The sequence below is a fragment of the Cyrtonyx montezumae genome, unplaced genomic scaffold, assembly GCF_038088225.1.
Source record: "Cyrtonyx montezumae isolate F1298 unplaced genomic scaffold, pur_monq_1.0 scaffold_3, whole genome shotgun sequence".
NCBI classification, from domain to species: domain Eukaryota; kingdom Metazoa; phylum Chordata; class Aves; order Galliformes; family Odontophoridae; genus Cyrtonyx; species Cyrtonyx montezumae.
The window spans coordinates 160,481,940-160,501,801 of NW_027072034.1; the positions used below are offsets into that span (position 1 = coordinate 160,481,940).

Consider the following 19,862-nt stretch of genomic DNA (forward strand, 5'->3'; position numbering starts at 1 on the left):
GTCAGACAGATCAGGGCCCAACCAACCTGGTCGTGAACACAGTGTTGAGGCACCCAGTCCTTTGGATGAGTGTTTCCTATTTTGAATCTAAATAAAGAACTCCATTAATGCTTCTCTTACTAGTTGCTTTCTTGCAACATAGCCAAAGCTGAGATAATTTACTAAAAGTAATGAGTGTGGCTCACTGAGCTCATGAGACAGCTCCACGGGGCTGTACTTACAGAGGGGTATCATGCAGTTGTCACAGAGGTGAGTGATACGTGGGCCAGGGAGAACAGCTTGGCGTGGGGCTGCCTGCTCAGGTGCCCACTCAGGTACACTTTCTGCAAAAGGACTGCTCAGAAAATCACAGATAGCCCTGAGAGGAGGGGTATGTTATTGTTATTATTATTCTTTTAAAAAGTTAACTTCTGAAGACTGCTGTGCTGGTGGCATTCCCTTTGACCTGCAGTAACCAACCTGTCACAGCCTATGTAACACCAGTGGTTTGTCCTCAAACCAAACTTTATATTCCCATGTAGTGAAGAATTATATGACAAGTTTTTAAGCAAATAGCGAGGTGGAATGGCATATTTTTATGATGTTTTCTACTGAAAAGCAGAGAGAAACTCAAACACTGCAAGGCTGAACAAGTTTGTAACCTATGTATGGGACTGAGAGCACGTGCAGGTTTATATTTAATTTTAATATCTCACTGATACCACATAGGGTTAAAAGAACCAAATGAGAGGTGTGTACAGATGTTGGTGTGAAGTCTATCAGCAGAGTTATTTCTTTTCACACGAGGCATTATTGGGCATGAACGTAGCTAGATGTACAGAGATGGTTTGAAAACATTGTCTACAGATGGAAAACGGGAATTTTGTATAGGAAAACTGCAGAATTTTGCATGTCCTTTCCTTCTGGTGGTTGCACTTGCTTGGAGAAGACAGGAACTTGTCTTCCTGCTTCTGCGGGATGTTATCTTTCAAAAATGAAGTTGGATTCTGTCCTTCTCTTAGTCACAACACACTGGAGAAGAAGGGTTCTGCTTTGCAGTAATGAGGTGGAGAAATATTGGGAAAAAAAAAAACTCCTTATTTTTACTCAGTAGTAAAAATAATCTGTAGGTTTTGTTTGCTTGTTTGTTTTTTATTTGGTAAGTGTGACTCAGTGCTTAAAGTTTTAGATTACTGGTTTTTTTTCTTTTAACCTTATGCTGACTAATAATCTTACTGTCTGAAAATTGAGAAGTTTTCTCTTTACTTTGTCCTTGTTGTTGCAGATCATGACACCAGAACAGAGCCCAGCTGCTTCCCTCATCGACAGGACCATCAAGATGAGAAAAGAGACAGAAGCCAGGAAGGTGGTCTTGGCCTGGGGCCTCCTTAACGTGTCTTTTGCAGGCATGATCTATACTGAAATGTATGTTTTGCTGTTGCATCTTATCCAAACAAACAAAGCATTCTGCTTTGTGCATCCCTGAGTGTTCCTTTAAGTACAGTTGCTGCAAAATGGCAACTTCTTTTCTTCTTTTTTTTTTTGTCGTTTCAGGACTGGAAAACTCATAAGCACATATTACAACATAACGTACTGGCCACTCTGGTATATTGGTGAGTTGCTCCAGCATTTAATTTTCAGAGTTCTTCACTTTTTTTTTAAGCTGTATTGTGGGTGTGTGTGGTGTATCACAGTAACTGAAGTTTGTTGCAGATGAGTAGACTCTGAACTAGCAGTATCAAATACAACTGAATGGTGAAAAGGGACAAGAGGGAGAGAAAAATCAGGAGTTGCTATTATTCTCCAAGCTCAACCCACCTGTTATTATAGAAACTTCTGTGTTTATTCTAGAACTTGCATTCGCATCCCTGTTCAGCCTGAATGCTTTGTTTGATTTCTGGAGGTACTTCAAATACACGGTGGCACCAACAAGTTTGGTTATGAGTCCTGGACAGCAGACCCTGCTGGGGCTGCAGAACACAGGTGGGTGTAATAAATACCTCTAGCAGCCCGTTATATTCTTTGGATTTTGTTTTTATGGGGCATCTTTCTTCAGTGCAAGATTCTGTGAGGAAGTGAGTTCAGAATTACACAAGCAGTAAGCATACTTGCAGCATATTAAAGTTCAGAGCATTGAGTTTTTGTGGGAAACACAGTAAAAAAGGATTCAATAGTGAGGGACTTAAATGCTGTGAGGCTGAATAAGGAATTTGTATCCTATATATGGGACTAAAAGCAAGACAGTGAAGGTTTATATTTAATGTTATACTGATGTCGCATGGAGTAAGAAGAACCAAATCAAAGAGATTTATGAATCTTGTTCTTTCCAACACCTTCATGAACGTGCTTAATGAGAGTTGTTTTTCTGTATTTCAGCAGTGCAAACAACTCCACCACGTGAGCTGACAGCAAAGAAAGTCCCCTCTTCAACACCTTCTCCTCCAATCCAGGGTCAGAGCGTGCTGAGTTACAGTCCGTCCCGCTCCCCTAGTACCAGTCCAAAGTTTGCCACTGGTTGTATCCCAGGGTACAGCCCTCAGCTACAGCCTCTGTCAAACAACAGCACTTCTTACAGCAGTACGACCACCTATTCACCAGGCAGCACCTACAATAAGGTAACAATCAAGGCATCTCCAAAAGCTGTGGGATTAGATCATTGTGTGCTTGCATTGTGCTCTTGAAGGTGAGCACCAGGTAGCTGAGAGTTGTGTTTACCCGTGTCCCAAACAAGAGTCTTTTATATCCACATCATTTACGATTCAAAATGGAGTTCTGTCTTTTGTGTGTGACACAGCAGTTGGCTTTTATTTGCCCAAGGTTTCCAACTTCAGCCCCTCTCCTGGTGGATCACAGTACCCCACAAGCATTGGACCAGTGGAAAGTGGTGGGCTGAGGTCTCGTTACCGCTCTTCACCCATTCTCTACAATTCTCCTACTGGCAAAGAGGACTATATGACAGACCTCAAGTCACTGGACACCTTCCTTCGATGTGAAGAAGAGAAACAGCATCGAGTTCAGTTGGGTAAGTGAAGAAAACAGTTTGATATGAAAAGATTGGCAAGGCGATGGTGCTGGTTTGATGCTGGAGTTGATTTTGTGGATGAGGAAAGATGCAAAGAACTGCAGCAGAAAGCAGTGATGGACCTGACTCTTGAATGTTAATCACCTGTGAACTTGGTAGAGAGAGAGTAATTAAGATATGAGGTAGAATGGCATAATGTCTACACATCTTCATGGCTTAGGAGCTTGGGGAGTTTTCCTCCAAAGTACTCCCTTGGATAGGATAAGTACTTTTACCCATAGAATTGTGAAGTGTGTGCTGATGGATTATATCCATAGTGTTTGTTGGCTGTTGTGGACCATGATAAGAGATAAGGAGGGGTGTGAATTACCTGCAGGCAGCTTTTGTCCTGGATAGAGACAATGCTCGTTAACACAGAGAATGAAATCAGTGTTGAAATCACACTGATTTTGGGGTCTGTACCTGTGGTAGTTTGTGTCTGTGGCTTGTCAACGCCTTGCTTCACTGATCTGCTGCCTGTACTGTTGCTTCCACAGTTACTTGGCAAGAATTGTACATGACCTGTTAATGAATTATTCTTTCAGGAAGTTCAGATTCCAGTTCTCCTTCCAGCAGCCCAACTTTTTGGAACTACAGCCGTTCCATGGGAGACTATGCACAGATTCTGAGGAAGTTCCAGTATCAGCTGGCTTGCAGGTCCCAGGCTCCATCAGCACACAAAGATGAAACTGATCTGAGCTCAAAGCAGGCTGCAGAAGAGGTAAATTCAGCAGCAAGGTAGCCAAGAGAGAGAAGCGGGCCTCTAAAATATATAGCTTTGTCCAGAGGTTTGAATTTGAGCTCTAAAAATGAGAGGGAGAAATCCTAGAAATCCTATAGCATTTACATCCTACTGCTTTTAAGACTCCATGTAAAGGGACAGCAATTATAGTTGTAAAATGATTTCTGCCTTGGTGGGTAAGGAATATTTTGGATAAAATATATTTGTAACATAAAAACTGACTTGAAACACATCTGTTCAACTGTGTGTGTTCTGTATATTTGAAGGATATAAAATGCTCTCCTTCACTCCTGCATCTAGAAACCCCATTTGAAGAAACAGTTAAACAGTCTTCAGCTAAATTGATCTTTTTTGATTATTTCATACATAAACCCAACACAGCTTCCCTATTCAAATACCTTTCAAATCTCAGTAAATCTGAGAGCTTGAAACTCCATTTGGACTCCTGCAGGGGTCTTGTACCATGAATAAAGCATGGGAGTGTACCAGAAGTGCTGTTAAAGTCCCATGACAGCTAGCAGATGCAGGGATTCTGGAACAAACATGATTTGAATGATGCACTGAAGTTAGCATCAGAAAATGTTTTGAGACCTTAAGAACTCTTTTGGCATTACTGTGTAATGATGTCCTTTCCATAGGTTTGGGCACGAGTGACAATGAATCGACAGCTGCTTGATCACATGGACTCCTGGACTGCAAAGTTCAGAAATGTAAGTCCTGTCTCTAAGGACTGTGTGGCTTTTGAGAATAAACAGCAGACTGGAAAAGTTTCTGAGTGTCCCCTGCATGCCTGGGAAGGTGGAAAGGATTGCATTGTCTTTGAGGATTGGGGTGTCCTTGTTCAAGGAAGTGAAATCACAGCTTGTAAGAGGAACGTACTGGGCTGTATTTTTGTGTTTGTATCCTGAAGATGTCACAGTTGTAAAATCCATCCACCATTTGAATGACAAATGGAAGCATCTTGGATGCAACGAGATTTGTTTTTCCTTTTTGTGGTTTGTTGGCTAAATAGATAAGCAGGATTTCAAACTCAATTCCCTGAGCTTGAAGCATAGGAAATTCCATCGCACAAATGGGCAATCTTACAATCCTGAGATGTGTAATTAAAAAGAAAAAGCTTGATCTTATCCAGTAGGACTTACTGTAGCAGAATTTTAATTGCATGCAATGGGAGCATTGCTAGTAAAACTAACTTTGATTTACCTCTCCAGTCACAGCATCTCTCAAGTTTGAGGTTTTGCCTGTTAAGAAGTGAAGATTTGTGTGAGATCCATGAGCTCCTGGGCATAGGGCCAGCTTGCTTCACTTCCCAAATCCTGTCACGTAGAAATACTCCTGTGGTGTGGTTATCAACTCTTGTTTTCCTGAGTTGGATTTGAGGAAGGAGTTGACCCATCAAAAGTATATATCTTTATGGATGAGGAGCTCTCCTTCATAATACCACTTTCCTCATTGTTTAGAAAAACTTTATCTGATACTTGCTGGAAATTTGTTTTCTTAACTCCATTACATTTTCTGGCCTTTCAGAGGGTATTAGAGTCATTTAAATTCAGCCTAAGTTGGCACTGTAATTTACTTGCTCTGCTCTGTATGTGGCTTAGTGCTTCTATTGGAAAGCATTTTTGTGATTGTAACAGCAGTGATGACGAGGGTATAAGCTAAGGGGTGTTTTTAGGTATTCTTGTTACTTCTGACCTTTTGAATTTTCACCTTTTTCTTTCCCAGTGGATTAATGAGACTATTCTGGTGCCTCTCGTCCAAGAGATTGAGTCTGTGAGCACTCAGCTGAGAAGAATGGGGTGTCCAGAGCTGCAGATTGGAGGTAGGATGCCCCACTGCTTTGGGATTCCTGATACTGGTTAACAGAGGGCTGCTCTCTGTCTGGAGCATAGAACAGGGATCAGGTAAACTAGGTCTGTTGAAGATTAATATTTGTTTCTGCTTTAAGTTGATGGGCTTTTCCAAACCCTTAAAATTAGCTGCTTTCTGAAAGGACTTCTTGATAAAACTGTGATGAACTGAAGTTCTCTTTTTCATTTAATGATAAAATTCTGAAGGAACTGCTTCTCTTGTCACTCTAATTCAATATCCCCTTAACCAAGAAGAGGATTTGATCTGCTGCCTTTAAATGAAATCCATTTTCTGTGCACTGGTCGTTGTGTCCTCTCAAGAGCTGCAGCTGCTGTGATGCTCCTGGAAAACTGATCAGTGCTCACTCCATCTCCATCTGCCTACTCTCCCTATGCTCTTCAAAGTGGGGGTTGGTTCCACGTGGCTTTTCTGTGATGTAAAGCAGTTGTCCTCTTTTTCATTTGTCTGGAAGAAAGCATTTGGGGTGCTGTATCCTATGTTAAGTATTTCTGGGGTTTAATTTGCCAGAAAGGAGAGTCCTTGGTAAAGGAATGTGTTGACATGTGCTGGCTCTTTTCATATTGCAGAAGCCAGCATCAGCAGTCTGAAGCAAGCAGCGCTCGTGAAAGCTCCACTCATTCCAACCCTGAATGCTATAGTGCAATATTTGGATCTTACACCAAACCAGGAATATTTGGTCGAAAGGATCAAAGGTGTGTGGTGATGCTTTGCTCACTTGGGGAGACTTCAGTTACCACAGTCAAGCGTGGTGGCATTAGATGCTGCTTTGGTTGAGGTGTTCACACAGTCACAGCAGGGATGAGATCTGTTTAAGCAGGAGTTGCATTTCTCTGCCATTTTCTGATTTTATAGCAATGTAACAACGCAGGACTTGGGTATAACTTTGTTTTTAAAAGCTTTATTTCTTGTTTTCCTCTGGCATGCTTGGAGTGCAAAGTGCTGAGTTTAATCCCTTCATTAATCGAAAAGAAAAATCGCTCTGGAAATTTACTCCCCCAGTATTTTTTCCTATTTTTTTTCACTGTAAATACACCTGAAGTCCTCGAAGCTTGAAACCCTGCTCTCATATATTCTCAACTCCCAGTAACTGAATAAATCTTGTTGCTTTCAGAGCTTTCTCAGGGAGGATGCATGAGTTCCTTCAGATGGAACCGAGGAGGAGATTTCAAAGGCCGCAAGTGGGACACCGACCTGCCCACGGACTCTTCTGTAAGTGCTTCAAGTGGGTTGCCTTTCAGCATACGTTTTGGAGGTGTGGCCAGTTAGAAGCCTTTGGAAGAACACAAACATAATCCTGTTTGCATTGCTACGAAGATAATCTCATTGTAGTCAGTGAGATTACGTGGGGAATAATGCAAATGGGATTGGACGTTGCATAGATTACAAAAAGGCAATTGCATACCTTAGTCTTAGGCTGGCCTCTTCCTTGTGCTCACATGAATTGTTTCTCAGATAGCTCTGGGGAGCAGCCTTACTGGTAGGGATCCTACTGGGCAAAATGTCTGCCTTAACTAAACCTATTAATTTCTAATGCAAGGAAAACCTTTCACCTTGTTCTCCTTTTCCTTTGCTATAACGGAGAGAGGGAGAATGAAGTTCATCAGGATAATGCCACACAACTGTAAACAACAGCTTGGAAAATCAATGGAAAATTCAAAATAATTAAAAAAAAATAATTAAAAGAAAAAAACAACAAGCATTCCAGGAAGTAGAAAATAGGCTTTATAGCATGAGTCTTCAGTTAAACTCTGCATTTAAGAGAGTAGAGGTAGGGTGGTCTTTTGAGTTTCTTTTTTCCCCCCGTTGTATGTGGATACTCAGTTACTAGGCAGAATTAAGAAATAAGAGTTTGGAATGTCAGAGCTTTACAACATTGCTGACAAAGGTGTGATGAAAATGAGCTGCTGGAGGCTGAACTTAGAGTCAGCCTTGAAACAGGATTTACTTTTCTAGTTGTGAAGATGATGAAATATTTAATTGTGAGTGGCTGCAGAGGAACTCTTACTGTGTTGGCAGAGAGCAAGCTGAGCAGTACAGAACTGTTTAAAGGTCCGAGACAGAAAATCACAACCCCTATATTCAGTCTTTTATCAAAACCAGATAGGATAGGTCATGTTGGATATTAGACTTCTGCATATATTAAGCTTCTAAGAACTCTGGGAAAGAGGTTTTGATGTATCATTAATACGAACACTGTGAAATGTTGATACTAAATTGCTCAAGATAATTACTAGAAAAAACGATACTGATGTGCATTTTTGTTTATCTCATTGGATGTCACAAAGAAGTGCTTTCTGAGGTTCATCTTCAGACTTGATGTTCTCTGGCCTTCAGCCCAGGGAAACTCTTTTTGTCTGCAAAACAATATGGTACTCTTCCTAGGACTTTAATACAAAATGAGGAGAAAGGAGAAACTGGCTAAATAAATGTAGTGTTGTAAAACTTGAGTTTGATGACATCTGCCCTTCTCAGCCACCCCTGAAACAGAAAGCTTGCAGTTTCTGGCCAAGATCTGCTAACAAGATCCGTGGCTCTGCCAGGTTCTGCAGGATGCCAGGATAAAGTCACTTGTGTGTGAGCTGAACTCCTGACACACAGCAACAGTTTGTCACGCTGTGGCTGACACTGTTTCATTTACTGGAACAAATAAATTTGTCTCCACCCACATGGCAGCCCTGCTCCATTGAAATTCACTCTTTAAGCCTTGGGCTGCTAAACAGAGTGGAGTTATGTCAGGGTTGCAGCCAGCATCCACCAAATGCTTTAAGTCACGTTCTGGGAAGAAACTTGCTGTATTGTAGGGTGTTGTTCTTTGGTCTCTTTAAGGATGCCAAACCACAGTTTGTTTTTGTTAATCCAGATCATCATGCACGTGTTCTGCACTTACCTGGACTCCAGACTCCCACCTCACCCCAAGTATCCTGATGGCAAAACCTTTACTTCCCAACACTTTATTCAGACACCTGATAAACCAGGTACTGTTATTCTCAACGTGCTGCCTGAGCTGCTGTTTGTGTCACAACAGCACCTTTGAAATCCCCATTAACTTTTCAACTCGTCATCCACAGACACTTCAAATGAAAATGTGTTTTGCATCTACCAAAGCAGCATCAACCCACCCCACTATGAGCTGATCTACCAGCGCCACGTCTACAATCTCCCCAAGGTACACCAGTGTTCTGCTGTCAGAAAAGCATCACTAGATCTTTTTTTTTTTGTCTGATTTGGAATGTTGGCTTAGTGCAGAAAGCAACCCTTAGCTCAGTCATTGACCATTATGCAGTATTTAATCTAATTAGATAATAGCTTTAGTATCTATTTAAGGTACACAAGTACCTGGGCAGTATCTTCTTGTGTTCTTTTTCCTTATCTGACAATTGGTATCTAAAATCCCAAGTCACACAATCTGTGATGCATATTATGATCTTTTTTTTTTCCTCTCATGACAACGTGCACTGTGGTGCCATTTCATGATGTGCTCCTCATAGCTGCTGCTTGTCTGAAGTATTGATGAGATTTCTAAGCTCCTTTCTCCTTTTGTGACTTCAGGGCAGAAACAACATGTTCCACACCTTGCTCATGTTTCTGTATATCATAAAGACAAAAGAATCTGGGATGCTTGGGTGAGTAACGTGCCATTGTGATGTGTTGTGTCCTGTTCTCTGAAGGTGCCTCAAACTGAAACCAGATCACCTTCTCATTTGAAATGACAGCAAAGTTTTCATTAAAAATAGAGAAGTTTTATTTGAGCACGCAGAGGAGTGTGTAGTGCATAGGTGGAGGCTGTGCTGGGGAGGAGTGGTGTTGCTTTCTGACCTGAGGAGCTGTGCTCCCTACCATCGTGGCAAAGCCTCGTGTTTTTGGCACAACAAGACATGTTTGGAGTGCGTGCTGAAAGTTGAGATGAAGTAAAAGCAGTGTCAAGGCTTCCCATTGCTCCAGAGTTCTTAGTTCTGGAAGTGCTCTGCATGACTGAGAGCAAAGCACAGTGCCTGCCTGCACGCTGCAGTGCTGAGCTGTCATGCATATTTGATTTAAACAGGCAATTTGATGTACTTGCATCTGATTGTGCTTTGTTTCTGCAGACGTGTAAACCTTGGCTTGTCGGGAGTCAACGTCCTGTGGATTTTTGGAGAATAACATCTCATGAAGTTGCAGTCCCAAAAGATGATGAGCTGCCTTCTGGCAAGACAAAGTGAGCAGTGTCATTGCGTTGTTGATTTGAACACAGACTCTGTGAAGCACAGTACCTTAAGCTCTGCTCTGTGAGCACAGAAGTGTTTATAATTCCTGTACAGGTTTCACAATCACATTCTTGAAAACATTTTGTTGTTGAAACACTCCAGCATATGAATTCTGGGCGGGTTTTCTCTTTCCATCTCTTCACCTCAGCAAACCCTGCTTAAAAAAGCCCTTTCCTGTTGGTGTTTTGTGTGCCCTTCAATGCCATCACTGCTTCGAAGATGAACTGTGCCAGATGGTGGAAAGAGAAAACTGGCTTTCTGATTTCAGTATAGAAGATTTTTAGTTTCTTTTCTTTTAAAATAAGCAAGTCTTACAAGCTGTGAAGCACCGTGGGCTCCTTGAATACAACCACAGCGTCGCCCTTTGCCTTTGCTTTTTTATTTATTTTATTTTTTTAATCTCATCTTACTTCTCCCATCAGCTTTTCTGCTGGTACCCTCTCACTCTGGAGGCCGTGCAGCCTGGTTTTGGCATCTCTAGATGAGACCAAGCTGTGCAAGCCTGTATATCTCAAAATATATCCTATTTTGAGATACATTTGTTTCAAAGATACATTTGGTTCTTGAATATTTGACCAAAAAAAAAAAGCCACCATGCAACCAAAGCACCTTTTAACATGGGTGGGAGGAAAGATTTCAGGAATGCATGTAGCTTAATTTTTTTTAAGCAGGGATAAAAAATCACCACCCTGAGTTGCTGCAGCTTTTTGTGAGCTGAAGGCAGGGATGTCACTTTGTTCCCTCTGCATCTCAACACTGATAGAGTCCTTTGTTTGCTACTGTCAACTGCCAAAAAAAACATTTGCACATCTCAAGTGGGAGAACTACACAGGGCTGTGACTGGGAGTGAGCATTCCCTGTGTTTTCTTATGTATTTTTGTACTGCATACATCTGTTTTTTTTCCTCAGTTTTGTCCTACCAGCCCCAGGCATGCACCAATACAAACTGAGGTTTTGTGATTTGCTCAGGACAGGTCCTGTCAGCTCTCTGTAATTGGATGAACCGATTGTTATGTGACTCTTTTGAGGGATTTTTTTTTCTTTCTGGTGACTGACAAAGTGGCTCATTTGGTTCCTGCATTAAATGGGTTCATCTTAGCCAACGTTGGTGTTTCTCCTGTGGTTCAGCATCACTAATTTAATCCAAGGGTATTTGCACAAGTGACGTTGAGGAGGAGCACTCAGGTTCAGCATTGCTACTGTCAAGTGCTAAAAGCTCTTTCTGTGCGAACGGGCACTAAAAAACAGTACACCCAAATCTCTCTGTGCTGATACTCTGCACCCCAGTCCCTATGGACCCTAACGTCCCATGCACAGGGATGTGCTCCACACATCTGACAGGCCATGCATCCCATTCTCCATGCCCTCCAGTCCCAGGGTGGATCCCTTTGTCCTGGATCCCCATACAATAGATTCCCTGTGCACCCTAAAACCATGCACATCACCCCAGGACACAGCAGACCCTGGCTGTGTGCTCTCTGCTCACCATGCACCTCCATGGACCCCACATCTTCTGTATACCCCAGCACTGTGTCACAAATCTATGCATCTCAACCCCGATACACCACAGCCTGATACACGTGCACAATGACAGCATGCAGCCCATCCCTGTGCCCCCAGTACACTGTACACCCCAACCTCATGCACCTTGAGACATCCTGCACTCCAAGCCCATTCATCCTGCACCCTCCATGCGCCCTAATTCACAGCACACCCCAACCCCATGCACCCTACTTCCCATGCACACCCCAACTACACCCTGTCTCCCAAATCCTATGCACCTTAACCCCCATACAGAGCACACCCCAACCCCAAGCACCTTGATACACTGTACTTCCCAAACCCATGCACCTTAACCCCCATGCACCCCACTTCCCATGTACCCCAATACATCATGCTCCCCAAACCCGTGCACCTCGACCCCTATATTGCAGTACACCCAACCCAATGCACCCTACTTCCCATGGACCTCAATACCTCACATACCCCATTCCTGTGCACCCCACATCTTCTGTGTGCCCCATTACACAGCACACCCCAACCCCATGCACCCCAATACACCCTGCTCCCCAAACCCATGCACCTCGACCCCCATACACAGCAAACCCCACCCCCATGCACCCCAATACACCGCACCCCCCAAACGCATGCACCACGATCCCCATACCACAGCACACCCCACCCCCATGCACCCCAATACACCGCACCCCCCAAACGCATGCACCTCGATCCCCATACCACAGCACACCCCACCCCCATGCACCCCAATACACCGCACCCCCCAAACGCATGCACCTTGATCCCCATACCACAGCACACCCCACCCCCATGCACCCCAATACACCCTGCTCCCCAAACCCATGCACCTCGAACCCCATACACAGCAAACCCCAACCCCATGCACCCCAATACACCCTGCTCCCCAAACCCATGCACCTCGAACCCCATACACAGCAAACCCCACCCCCACGCACCCCAATACATCCTGCTCCCCAAACCCATGTACCTCGACCCCCATACACAGCACACCCCAACCCCATGCACCCCAATACACCCTGCTCCCCAAATCCATGCACCCCAACCCCACGCACCCCAATACACCCTGCTCCCCAAACCCATGTACCTCGACCCCCATACACAGCACACCCCAACCCCATGCACCCCAATACACCGCACCCCCCAAACCCACGCACCTCGACCCCCATACACAGCAAACCCCACCCCCATGCACCCCAATACACCGCACCCCCCAAACGCATGCACCTCGATCCCCATACCACAGCACACCCCACCCCCATGCACCCCAATACACCGCACCCCCCAAACGCATGCACCTCGATCCCCATACCACAGCACACCCCACCCCCATGCACCCCAATACACCCTGCTCCCCAAACCCATGCACCTCGAACCCCATACACAGCAAACCCCAACCCCATGCACCCCAATACACCCTGCTCCCCAAACCCATGCACCTCGAACCCCATACACAGCAAACCCCACCCCCACGCACCCCAATACATCCTGCTCCCCAAACCCATGTACCTCGACCCCCATACACAGCACACCCCAACCCCATGCACCCCAATACACCCTGCTCCCCAAATCCATGCACCCCAACCCCACGCACCCCAATACACCCTGCTCCCCAAACCCATGTACCTCGACCCCCATACACAGCACACCCCACCCCCATGCACCCCAATACACCGCACCCCCCAAACCCACGCACCTCGACCCCCATACACAGCAAACCCCAACCCCATGCACCCCAATACACCCTGCTCCCCAAACCCATACACCTCGAACCCCATACACAGTAAACCCCACCCCCATGCACCCCAATACACCCTGCTCCCCAAACCCATGCACCCCAACCCCATGCACCCCAATACACCCTGCTCCCCAAACCCATGTACCTCGACCCCCATACACAGCACACCCCACCCCCATGCACCCCAATACACCCTGCTCCCCAAACCCATGCACCCCAACCCCATTCACCCCAATACACCCTGCTCCCCAAACGCATGCACCTCGACCCCCATACCACAGCACACCCCAACCCCATGCACCCCAATACACCGCACCCCCCAAAACCAGGTGCCTCGACCCCAGTACACAGCAAACTCCAACCCCATGCGCCCTTCTTCCTGCGCACCCCACTACCTCGTACACCCCGACCCCATACACCACGCTACGCTGCACTCCACCCACCCCCCCCCACTCTCCCGTGCCCCCCTCTCCCACCGCAGGTGCTGCAATCGCGGCCCCTCCCGGGGGCGGCTCCCGGGGGCGCGCCCCGCGCATGCCCGACCCCTCCCGTTAAAAATCCTGTAGGGTCGGGGCCAGCTGTATCGCTGTCCCTCGGAACCGCTGTCCTTATGGCTACCGAGAACGAACCGGGTCGGTGCCACCGCCGCTGCGCGCAGGAGGGGCTGGGTGAGTGGGTGTCCCCATCCCCTATGGGGGAGGGGGGGCGTGGAAGGTATCCATCCCATAGTAGGTGTGTGGGGCAACATCTTGGGTCTGGGAGAAAAGGACATGGAGTGAAGACTCGGTGTCTGCATTCCCACTGTGGGGATGGGGACTTCGTGGTCCTACGGAGCTGAGGCGGCGTTTATTTGTTGTTCTGAGCCGTCAGTTAGTCGTTGTTTGACAAAATATTGCCCTTGGGGTGGATGTTGCTTGTTACAGTCCCGAAGCACTGCTCCATCCCAATCGACTCTGCAGCGGGACCGCCCCTCGTTGATTTTGTGCCCTGAATTCTTCTATTTTCTGCCTTTATGGGTAAAGGGAGAGAGCTTTTGAGCCGTTGTACCAAGTACGTGATCTTTAAGGTCCTCTCCGACTGAAGCCATTCTGTGATGATGCGCACATACCTATGCTGCGTGGCCGGAGTCACTCAAGCTCCACCTGCAGGATAAGTAGTAGTAAAAAGAAAATCACTTAAGAACGTGAGATGTTGGGGAAGGGATGATCGATGTGAGCAGTGCTCCACCTCCGGGGTCGGTCAGTGGGCTCTTTTCCCCCCATCCCATAGCGACCCCTTTAGGTAAGATTGACGCATCCCAGAGCTGTGCTGTAGTGCTGAACCCAGCGTGACTCCTATCCCTTCCCCAGATGTCCCCAAGGTCCCCGAGACCCACAGCGATGGTGACATCACCCGGCGGGGCTCTGTCTGCGACCGACACTGTGCTGCCATTAACAATGTGCAGGGAGACCTGGGCTGCCACCAGCACCATCTCCGTGGCCATGCAGGTAGGATGTGGAGGCAAGGGGGGAGGGGAACTCTGGGGGGGTCCTATGTTCTGTGTCACACCTTTTTTTAATGCTGTGTCCCCAGCACTCTGCTGTCAGCAGCACTCAGAGGAAGTCTGTGAGAGCTGCGTGGTGAAAACCACGCTGACGGCTGAAAACGCCGTGGAGGCCAACAAGCTCTCCAATAACTACAAGGTGGGTGCCTGTGGGGTAGATGTGGGGTGGGTATCAGTTGGATTCCCTCTTGGTTTGTTTGGTTTTTTTTAACCTCACCATCTCTCTACAGTTTGGCTTCAAGAAATGGAAGAGTCACATCACGGCACGGCCGTGGGAAGACCGCTCGGAGATCGTCAAAGAGCTCTACTCTGACCTCAACATCATCCGTGGGCCTGGAGGTGAGTGGCTTTGGGAACATGGCAGCATGGGATGAATGATTTGCTGCTGTGGATGGTGATGAGCCAATCTGGTGTGTCTTCTCCTGTAGGGTCCACGGTGACGTGTGGAAATGTCCTCTACCTGCTGCTCTTTGGCTGGTGGCTCTCGCTGCTCTACGTCCTGGTGGCTGCTGGGATGTTTGTCACTGTTGTGGGGGTTCCCTATGGTGAGCCCCAAATTGGAGAACCCCTCCATAGGAAGGGCTGGGGAAGCCATGCTGATCTTAAAAGGATCAAAGGGCCCAACATTTGAGTACTCTGTGGTTGGAGGGGACACTTGTGCCCACAATGGAGCTGACCCTTGTGTCCATATAGGGCGGCTCTGCTGGGACCTTGCTGGCTATTTCCTTTGGCCTTTTGGAAAAGTGATTCAGAAAGCAGAGGTAACAGTGCTTCCCAAATCTGATGGGGAGGTGACAAAGGTGCCCCAAACTGGACTCTGACCACCCCAATCTCCACCAGACCCCCAAATCCCGACAGGCACTGGATGTGCGTGAGGCCAACACAGAGAGTTCGGCGCTGCTTGGTGGCCCCACATCCCATCGCTGGGACCCACGGTGTTGGGTGGATGAAGGATATTGGGTGAGTTTCTGGGCTTGGGGAACAACGGGGACCCCTATTGCTGTGGGGATGGCACCTATGGGTGCACCAACTGCAGTGGGGTTGGATACTTCGGGGCAAAACCTTAAATGCATCCTGTTATTTCAGCAGCGTGCTGGCACTGTGGCATGGCTGTGCCTAGGCTACCCGCTGTTGGCACTAGCCCATGGGCTAGTGTGTGTTATTGCGTGGCTCCTTGTCTTCCTCATCCCTGTGGCCAAGCTGAGTGCCCGCACAGCTGTCCGTGTCTTGCTGCTGCCCCCAGAGTGTGTGCGTGTCCGCCGTCTGAGGATGGTGAGTGCTGTCCTAAGTGGGGTTGGGATATCCTATCTGAGATGGAGCCTGGGGGTCACCAAACTGTCCCTCTGCAGACAGAAGTGCCACTGGATGGGGAAGTCATCCTGTGCTGCTACCGTGCTGTCAACCCCTACTACTACAAATATGCAGTGGATGGCATCAATGTCTTTGCTGTCAGTATCCTTCCTCTATTTTGGGGTAGAGGGAGGGTGTTATGGGGCATGACCCCAAATCCCACCCTGATAGGGCCGTGTCCTTGACCATCCATCCCAGACTTGTTGCCACTGGTGCTGGTGACACTGGTGCTGGGCTATGTGGACAGCCACAACCAGTTGACAAGCTCTCCAGTCAAGTTCACGTTGGCACTGCTCTCCATCATGCCCCTCTCCTACTACATTGGGATGGCCATTGCCAGGTCAGTGGGAAATGGGGCTGCCTGGTGGCAGTAGGGACATGCACTGACCCCTCTGACATCCTCCTTTCCTCTTCCAGTATCTCAGCTCAGAGCAACTTTGCTGTAGGTGCAGTGGTGAATGCCACATTTGGCTCCATCACGGAGCTCACCTTCTACATCACAGCGCTCATCAAGGGATCGCGTGAGGGCAACAGCTGCTATGCTGAGATTGTCAAGTCAGCACTGACGGGGACACTGGTGGGATGTGTCCTCTTTGTCCCGGTGAGCTGGGCTGGTGTGTCAAAAGAACTCCTGGTCTTTATGGTTGGGTGAGCAAAGCGCTGATGGATTTCATTTTTCTGGGGTATTTTTCTTCATCCCCAAAGGGTTTGTGCATGGTGATAGGGGGCATCCGGCATCAGGAGCAGCGCTTCAACAGCCGGTCAGCAGGTGTCAGCTCGGCCCTGCTCTTCCTCTCTGTTGGAGGTGAGGTGGGGACAGAGGTGTCCCCAAGGCTCTGTGGGGTTTTGCCTTGAGGGCACCCAGCTCATGTCTCTCTGTCCCCGCAGGTGTCTTTGCCCCAACGCTCTTTTCCAAGGTGTATGGGAAGCTGGTGTGTGGCGAGTGCCACAATGTCACCCAGAACCCACTGGGCCACTACCTCTGCCACAACTGTCACTTTGACCTGGTGAGTAGGGCTGAGGACACCTTGAGCCTGCCTGGCTGTGGTGGTGGCAGTGGGACTGTTCTGCATCCGTGTGTCATAACTGATGTTCTCTCACTGCAGATGGAGAACAATGGCACTCTCTACTACAGTCACGTCCAGTGAGTAGGACTAGGGACTGCTTCTGGGGTTGGCGAGAGGCCTTCAGGGTTCTTGGGGTTGGCACTGCCCTATGTCCCTCTCTGCCCCCCCCAGAGGGTTCTGATCCTACACCCCATCCCCCAGCTAGTGCAGGGGTGCCAAAAGGGTCTTGGTTTGGAGGCCCTGGTAACACTAAGCACCTTGTTCTGCAGGCCCCTGGTGTACACAGTGTCCCTCCTGCTCCCTGCTGCATACCTCATCGGCCTCTTCTTCACCCTGAAAACTCACTCACACATTTATGACATCCACATCAGTGACTGTCACAGTGAGTGTTCCCCAGACCCCAGGACACCCATCTTTGGGGCCTTTTTATTCCATTGCCCAACCCCTGTGTCTGACAACCCCTGTGTCTGATCTTCTCCAGTGCCTGGCCACCACCACAGTGCTGTGGTCCACTGGTCCCGCTGGCGGGCACTGGTCATCCTCCTGCTCTCCACCCTCTGTATGTCAGCCTGTGCTGACCTGGCCACAGAGCACATCAGCCCCATCCTCACCAACTCTACCATCTCACAGGTGAGCATGGGGATGGGTCACCATTGCCTGGTTTGGGTGACTTTGGGGCCCTCTGGGTTGGGTCCATCCCACGAGGGGTGGCTCCCCTCCAGGTTGGGTCCCTTCAACCAAGGGATGGATGAGGGATCTTTGGGTTGGGTCACTTCACCAGGGAACATGGTGGTTGAGGCCCTCCATCAGGAAGTTAGGGATCTTGAGGGTCCTCTCTGATGGGGATGGTTGAGACTTCCCCCCCACTAGGGGTTGATGGGACCATGGGACCTATGGGTTGAGTCCCTTTCAACCAGGGTAGGAATGGGGGCCTCTTAGTTGGGTTCCTCCACTGTTAATAGATAGGGGACCTCTGGACTGGAATCCTTCTTCCACAGGATGGAAGAAGACCTGGAGGCTGGGTTCCCTCCTCATCTGCCCCTTGATTCATAGATTCATAGATACATTAGGTTGGAAAGGACCTACAAGATCATCTACTCCAACCGTCTTCCTATCACCATTCCTACCCACTAAACTACTTGGTTGGGAGGTTGGGACTCTCTGGGTTGGGCCATGGGACCTTGTCTTGCATAGCAAACCTCAAAAGCTTGAAAGGGGAAAGATGTTCCCAGCACTAGGGAGCTGTGCAATGACATCTCCATTTCCCTGCAGTATTTCATTGGTGTAACTGTGCTGGCAATGGTGCCTGAGCTACCAGAGATTGTCAATGGCATCCAGTTTGCCCTGCAGAACAACCTCAGCTTGAGGTGAGTGGGTGGAGTTTGGGGTATTCTCTCCCAGTGTGGTCCTTGTGCTCAGTCTCAGCCCTGTAGCTCTGCTGTGGTGACAGTGGTGGGCTATCTTACAGGAGAATGCTTAAAGGTACCAAAAAAGGATCAGAACCAGATTCTGTTCTGTAATTTGGTTCCCTGAGGTGGGTTTGTCTTTAGCTCGAGCAGAGCTCCTGTGAGTTGTTGGAGATATGGTGTTTAACAAATCCCTCTATCCTCCTAGCATCGAGATCGGGAACTGCATTGCTGTCCAAGTCTGCATGCTCCAGATTCCCATTCTGGTGCTCTTCACCATTTTCTATGTGAGTAGCCCCAGGACAGACCCAGTGACCCCAACCCATGTGGTCCACACAGCAACGTGGCAAAGGCACAGCCATTATCCTTGGTGTCCTCTCTCATCTGCTCAGTGCAGAGGGAAGTGGGTTCAGATGTCTCCTACCTCAGCCCATGCTGTCTGCAGCCCAGGGAATGTATGGCATGGGTTTGGGTGACACATAAGTCTCCATCTGGGGTTGGTAAGGGACTGTCTCAGCTGGTCACAAATGCCCAAAACTCTCTACTTTACAGCCAACCAACTTCACACTTGTCTTCAGCGACCTCCACGTCTACGCCAGCATGTTCAGCGTGGTGCTCATGAACTACATCTTCATGGATGGCAAATGTGACTATTTCCAAGGTCAGTGTGGGTCCTGATGTTCCCGTTGTCCCTGTGATAATGGGGTTGGGGAGCTTCTAGAGACCATTTTTGGGGTCATCACTTGATTCCCATCCAAGTTCAGGGTGGCTTGAGCAGCTCCAGAGTTTGACTTAACCAGGGCTTTGCAGAAGACCACATGATTCCCCTATGACATGAACCCAGGGGTCCTAGGTAATGGTAGCATCCCACCCAAGGGTCCAAAATGTGACCACCCTCCCTACTGCAGGGCTTAACCTCCTCTCACCTGTTCTCTGCCCTATAGGCACAGTGCTGGTGATGGTCTACTTCATCCTCCTGGCCGTGTACTTCTTTGCCCCATCACCCAGTGGCTGCTGAGTTTGGGACTCGTTGGGTTTGGTGTGTGCTGGGCCTTGATCTGCCATCTCAGGGATTTGGCTGGGCTGGATCCAGGCTGGAAAGCAGCAACAGAAGCACTCCTGCACTCAGATGAAGCCTTTGTGCCCCAACACTTCACAGAAAGATTTCTGGCTCATGTCCGTGGCTGGAAGGAAAATATCTTCACTGGTTGAGTCTTTGAAGGACATCAGTGTGGTCTCAAGGATGAACCCTCCCTTGGGATTCATGCATTGATGGTGCTTGAGAAGAGCCCTCATCCTTCCAGGCCATGGAGATCCCGGTTTC

At 48.0% G+C, this 19,862-nt stretch overlaps 2 protein-coding genes across 2 annotated transcripts; both read left to right on the plus strand.

The window, feature by feature from the left end:
• The first annotated feature begins 1,237 nt into the window (after nucleotides 1–1,237).
• On the plus strand, nucleotides 1,238–10,996 carry TMEM209 (transmembrane protein 209). Its single transcript, XM_065743865.1, has 14 exons — nucleotides 1,238–1,404; nucleotides 1,534–1,592; nucleotides 1,831–1,962; nucleotides 2,356–2,594; nucleotides 2,797–3,001; nucleotides 3,586–3,761; nucleotides 4,421–4,492; nucleotides 5,508–5,604; nucleotides 6,221–6,346; nucleotides 6,766–6,863; nucleotides 8,515–8,629; nucleotides 8,723–8,820; nucleotides 9,204–9,277; nucleotides 9,740–10,996. The coding sequence occupies exons 1-14, from the start codon at nucleotides 1,268–1,270 to the stop codon at nucleotides 9,792–9,794; spliced, it is 1,683 nt and encodes a 560-aa protein (XP_065599937.1). The 5' UTR covers nucleotides 1,238–1,267; the 3' UTR covers nucleotides 9,795–10,996.
• Nucleotides 10,997–13,782: 2,786 nt separating this feature from the next.
• Nucleotides 13,783–19,556, plus strand: LOC136051948 (uncharacterized). The gene is made up of 20 exons (XM_065741673.1): nucleotides 13,783–13,840; nucleotides 14,522–14,654; nucleotides 14,728–14,854; nucleotides 14,946–15,054; nucleotides 15,144–15,260; nucleotides 15,409–15,476; nucleotides 15,556–15,675; nucleotides 15,802–15,987; nucleotides 16,065–16,167; nucleotides 16,264–16,405; nucleotides 16,483–16,666; nucleotides 16,771–16,870; nucleotides 16,954–17,072; nucleotides 17,172–17,209; nucleotides 17,402–17,514; nucleotides 17,614–17,762; nucleotides 18,405–18,499; nucleotides 18,747–18,825; nucleotides 19,091–19,199; nucleotides 19,483–19,556. Exons 1-20 carry the CDS (start codon nucleotides 13,783–13,785, stop codon nucleotides 19,554–19,556), a joined length of 2,223 nt encoding a protein of 740 aa, XP_065597745.1.
• Nucleotides 19,557–19,862: the final 306 nt, after the last annotated feature.

What these genes read in the sequence shown, in the direction of transcription:
- TMEM209 (XM_065743865.1), top strand. Translation starts at nt 1,268, where the DNA reads ATGACACCAGAACAGAGCCCAGCTGCTTCCCTCATCGACAGGACCATC. An exon ending in CAAAGCAGGCTGCAGAAGAG is followed by an intron (nt 3,762 to 4,420) that starts GTAAATTCAGCA and finishes TCCTTTCCATAG; the next exon opens with GTTTGGGCACGAGTGACAAT. An exon ending in ACGTCTACAATCTCCCCAAG is followed by an intron (nt 8,821 to 9,203) that starts GTACACCAGTGT and finishes TTGTGACTTCAG; the next exon opens with GGCAGAAACAACATGTTCCA.
- LOC136051948 (XM_065741673.1), top strand. Translation starts at nt 13,783, where the DNA reads ATGGCTACCGAGAACGAACCGGGTCGGTGCCACCGCCGCTGCGCGCAG. An exon ending in TGTTGTGGGGGTTCCCTATG is followed by an intron (nt 15,261 to 15,408) that starts GTGAGCCCCAAA and finishes GTGTCCATATAG; the next exon opens with GGCGGCTCTGCTGGGACCTT. An exon ending in CTCTACTACAGTCACGTCCA is followed by an intron (nt 17,210 to 17,401) that starts GTGAGTAGGACT and finishes CTTGTTCTGCAG; the next exon opens with GCCCCTGGTGTACACAGTGT.